The sequence below is a fragment of the Alligator sinensis genome, unplaced genomic scaffold (genome assembly GCF_000455745.1).
Source record: "Alligator sinensis unplaced genomic scaffold, ASM45574v1 scaffold2231_1, whole genome shotgun sequence".
Lineage (NCBI taxonomy): Eukaryota > Metazoa > Chordata > Crocodylia > Alligatoridae > Alligator > Alligator sinensis.
The window spans coordinates 84,972-90,093 of record NW_005843550.1 but is presented as its reverse complement, the minus strand read 5'-3'; the positions used below and the strand labels follow the sequence as shown (position 1 = coordinate 90,093).

General features: G+C 48.3%; 1 protein-coding gene across 1 annotated transcript in view; it reads right to left on the bottom strand.

The window, feature by feature from the left end:
* LOC102380543 (glutamate decarboxylase 1) overlaps window positions 1-5,122 on the bottom strand; it is a gene marked incomplete at its 3' end in the record, with an annotated part of 12,703 nt that overhangs the window by 4,087 nt on the left and 3,494 nt on the right. Inside the window, exon 2 of the mRNA XM_006038937.1 lies at window positions 241-399. Within this exon, the coding sequence (XP_006038999.1) occupies window positions 241-399 (159 nt within the window). The remainder of the gene's footprint in view (window positions 1-240; window positions 400-5,122) is intronic.

Here is a 5,122-nt window from a genome sequence, read left to right as displayed (position 1 = left end):
GGCGGGAGCCGCCCCCCACAGCCGCCGCAGCCCCGGCTGTCCCGGGCACTTGGGCTCTGGCGCGGGGCCCCCAGCACGATGCCGGCCGCGCCTCGGGGTGGGGAAGGACCCGAGGGTTTCACCGCCAGCCAAGGGGAACGATGCGGGACGGGGCCAGAGCCTCCGCCGGGGCAAGCGACGTGGCTGCCCTGGAGTGGAGCAGCCGGCCCGGCCCGGCCCGGGGAAGCGGGCTGCGCTCACCTCTGGCGTACAGGTTGGAGAAGTCCGTCTCGGCCCGCCTGAACCTGGATTCCTTCTCGCTGTTCTCGCAGGCCAGCAGGTTCTTGGAGGACTGCCTTTCCTTCAGGGAGCTCACGATCCGGCTCTTGTCCTCCAGGCTGTTGTTCCGTTGCAAGAACCCTACATGGTTATTGCAAGGGGCGCAGGTTAGGGTCTTCTCGCTGCCCAGCATGTTTAGAGACATTTCAAGCAGCTCCCCAGACAACAGTGCAAAGCAGAGTTCGCTCTGGATCTAGCTAATGAGGTCGGGAATAAGCGTATTTATGGGGATTGTTTGCCTCGAGGAAGGAAAGCTCGAAATGACATCGACTGCAGAAACCCAACCATGCAAAAAAACAAATTCTCGTCATTTAGTGCAGTGGTAAATTCTTATTAAGTCGATCAGACAGATTCCACTTCAGTAACCAGCCACGGGAAGAGTTCAGGATGAGTCAATGCTATTGCACCCTGCAGGCGGAGTTTATGGACCTCGCAGGCAGAGGGGCAATGGCGTATGATTAAAATCAGGGCCACTCGGTTTCCCTCCTCGTGTTGCCATCACGCAAAGAAAGGATGGCAGCAGCTGGCTGAGTTGAAAGGGCCTTCGGGTCTAGAAGATACTGAGGGCACTGACCACTCCGACTCCCCTCTGACTGTTGGGGGAGAGGGGCTAACATCGTGAAAATACGAAAAGATGCCGATTTTGAAAAAAACAAAACAAAAACCCCAAACAAACCCCAAACCCGTATTGTTTATGAGGGGAGTCATTTTTTCATAACTTCCGAAAAACAGTTATTACTGGAGATAGAGCCCTACAGCGCTAATGCCCGCGGTCCGAGGTGTCATTTCAGAGGCCCTGGGACCATGGGAACTGGGCTATAAAGTCGTGTTAAATTGCAACATCCCGCTTCATTAATGAGAAACAAAGATCACCCCACTTGTCATTTTTTGTTGCATTAAGCTCAAACCGACTCAAACGAGAACATGTCAGATGTCAGAAACCCTTCCCGGGGAATCAGGGCTCCCGGAATGGCACGTGGATGCTATTTCCCATACAGCGCCCAGATGCGTGATCCCGAGCGCTGCAGAAACTCCGGCCAAACCCCGTCTGCTCCGCTCGGATTGCACTACGGGGCCTCTTGGGGCAGCGGTAACGTGACATAACCAAGCGGGCCACTGCAAAACTGAGCGAGGTCTGCGAGCCAGGGCTTCCCACTGGCCAGCCAGCCCGCCTGCTTGGAAGCGGGTCGTGCATCTTCCATCAGCCCTGACTTGGAATCAATCAAAAGAACCTCGTTTCGCCGAGCTGCTGGCTCCCTTCACCCACTGCTGGTGACCGAGCTCTCCCAGGCCGCCTTCTCGCCTGCCTCCACACACAGCTGGCTAGTGAGGGCCAACCTGTCCTCGCCAAACCTCCAGGGCCTGAGAAACACGTCGTCCCGTATGATTGAGCACTTGCCGAAGGGCAGGGAGCAGCTACCCCTTGCTTATCGGCAGGGGAGAGGGCAGGGAAGGGACTCTACTACCAGCTTCAGCGAGGGACAGGCCATTTCCTCCCTGGACCTCCCTCCTCTAGTCCGAGCCAGCACAGCAGGGAGCACTGAAGAGGAAGTGATTCCTTGGGGAGCTGCCTGTCCTGGAAGCCCCTCATTTTGTGTCTCAAATTACTTAAGGGAAATGGAGCCGAGACAATAGCCTTTATTACCCGGGCAATCTTGGGTCACTGGAACATCTGGCACATAAGCCTTCTCCCAGGGGAGGGCTTCTTCTATGCCAGAGCCTTTCCCAGGATTTCTTTATCCTCCACACTGCCATGTGATAAGCATCTCTGCACGCCCTAGCGACTCTTCCTCTGCCCTCAAGTGCAGTTAGGAACATGACCCTCTAAAGTCAGAAGAGTTCAGTAAGGGGGGTCTCAGACGTACTGCAAAGCACCTGCCGCCGTTCCTCGTTTAAAATGAATTATTTCTAACAATAAAACCGAACTCCTATAACAGTGTCAGTAAGTGATCTGCTAATAAAGTGAAACAGGTTGCAGCATTTATTGATGTTGAAATAATAGGTACAAATTAGGCATGCATCCTACAGTGACTCTCTCTCTCTCTCCAGGTAATAGGACCTGACTTGTTTTACTCTCTTTGAAAGGAATCCAATTATTTTTTTCCTCGGAAGGTACTAGATTAGGTGGAAACGTGTACTACAAGAAGTCACCTAAACAGACATCTACTCAGAAAAAAGTCATGATTCCTCACTGTTGCACGCCTCCGATAGCGTTAAATATTAACATATTATCAGGGTGAAAACAACCCTATCTTTGGAAAGATTTCCGATAGCAAAACATAGGGGCAGAGCCTTCATTACGGACGAAGGTCGTCACCACTTCCTGAAAGGCAGAACATTTTATTTAATTTCTTAATTTTTTAATCTGGTGAGAAGGGTCGTCTTGCTGCTAAAGGGACGGGGCTGCCCCTGCCGGGTGGTCTCAGTGACTCACTTCCCAGATCGATCTCGGGAGGTAGCATCACCCTCAAGAGAGGGAGCCTTTGACAGGAGTGTCTCCTTCCTTACGTTGGAGAACACGCCCCGGACCTCTCCTGCCCACCTTGCCTTCTAAATAACCCCAGCCTGACATAATGAATGCAGGCAAACCAGATCAATTCTGGATCAAATCAACGGCTTTACAGGTGAACTATTAATACCTAGCAAATGAAAGCTTCAGCCGTTTCGTGAGTGCACATTCATAATTTAAGGATGAGTTAGCTTTTGTCAGTCTTGAGTCCAACACACGAGGCTCATGCTCCTGGGTGGGATTTCCTAGTTACGTGGTACCCAAAACGCGGGCACATCTTGCATTTTTTGCTCACCCAAAGCTTTCAGCTAAATCAGTAGACATTTTGAGTGAGCAAGAATGACCAATCAGGGCTGTGCATTAGGATCTATTTATAGTCCCACTTGGACTAAGATGTCACGCATTATTGAGCACCTTGGGGAGCAGAGACTAGAGGACAGAGTTACAAAGGGCCTCCTGCATTGAGGGACCTGTTGCCGCTTTACATCTGCTTACATAATTTACGGAGTTCTCTCAACCACAATACTATTTTAATGGAACTTGGTGATTTTATTACATAAGGGCAATCAGATTGATTAAAGCTGCCCCCGGAGGGAACAGCCTACTGCCCTGCGATTGGCTGGCTCCATCATGCGAACTTCCGGTCACATCTCCTGGTTTCTAGTCCTCGCCTCTGAACTGGCGACTCGGAACAGGGAACACGCAGAACGGGAGAGGAGTCGATCGTGTATCACCGTGCTCGGAGGCTCTTTCCATGCCTGACAACAAGCCCATGAATACATGGGAACCTTTGTCTGTACCCAGTTTACGTACATAAATGAATTCTGCTGGAAAGACACTGCAAGCAGCAGCGCATACATTACTGGCCACACTATTTGTCGTCTAGGTGAGACTACCAAAACCTCTCCTCCCCCCTGTTACAGTCAACATTAAACTGCAAGTTATTTTACTAGATTGCATTAATAGGCGTAGGACGTTTAAAAAGCTCGTTTTTTCTCAGAGTATTGACAATTTGAGTCCGGAATTTCGGCATAATCGCAGACAAAATGCAAAGGAGACAGTAGCATTTTCACACCACAGGAGGGAGGGAAAATCCCACAAAAATCGAGTGTAGGAAATCTCCATAGAGCTGGTTTACATCGCGGATCTATTCCAGATGATCGACTCCAGCTTCTGTCCCAGAATCACAACAGTATTCCTCAATACACGCTCCTGATTTTCACTAAATCCTTCACAAACCGATATCCCCTTTTCAAAAGCTCCTAACTGAATTAGGAGGTGAAGTCTCCTAATTTTTCATTTGGGCTCCTTTGAAAACAAATGCACCCTACCGTGTTGTTAGTTATTCTGCAGAGCACCATTATCAGGTCAGGGAAAGCGGACTGGGGTTGCTTTTGAAGAGGTACCCGAACAATTTTTATTAAATCTAGCCTTTCTTCTGATTTCAGGGACAATAGTGTCACGTAGATGCTGGCAGCCTGGGGTCATAATGAATGACTGAGGGACGAATTGTAGCCAACAGTGAAAAAGCCCGCAATCCCAGCCAGCTTTGCTGACAATGAAAATGCATCAAACCATTCACAAGATTTTTTCCCCCCATTTCAGACTTGAAAAGAAAGCAGTCTTCCTTAACTAGGCCAATTGATTGGGAAAACGATGCCACACACACATCTTGGCCACGCAGCTGATGAAAATATTTTTTTTTCATTTAAATTAAAAGTAAAGTGATGTTTCCTCCTTTTCTTTGCGATTAACCCTATTCTGAACCTTATTTAAAATCTGCATTAAAAATAATCGACATAAAAAGCAGATCTGCCCGACACACAGAGATAAACGATTCGGAGGTTTCTAGTTCCTTGTAACTCCATCATGCGGAGCATCATCGTGTGGATTTAGAGGAATGGCAGGTATCAGTCCAAAAAAAGTGGAAATCTAATAGTAATGATTGCCATAATACCACTACTGCAAAGGACAACAGTAATATATGCCTGTAATTAAACTAGTACTTAGCAGCAGGAAGGTATTATTTAGTTACCACAGGTAACTTTTATTAGTGAGTATGAGTTACACAGACTGTGATTACATATAAACAGCGGCTGGGTTAAAAACCCCCAAACAATTAGTGTACAAGATGAATTACCCTGTATTACCACTGTATAATTTTAGTACGTATAAACCAGACGAGTAATAAAGGGAACAGCACTGAAAGCAAAGAGCGAGCCTGCAATGAAATGCAGATTCCCTTTATTACTTGTCTGTGTTTGTTTCCAAACGAGCTTGTTCTTTGTTTTGAAA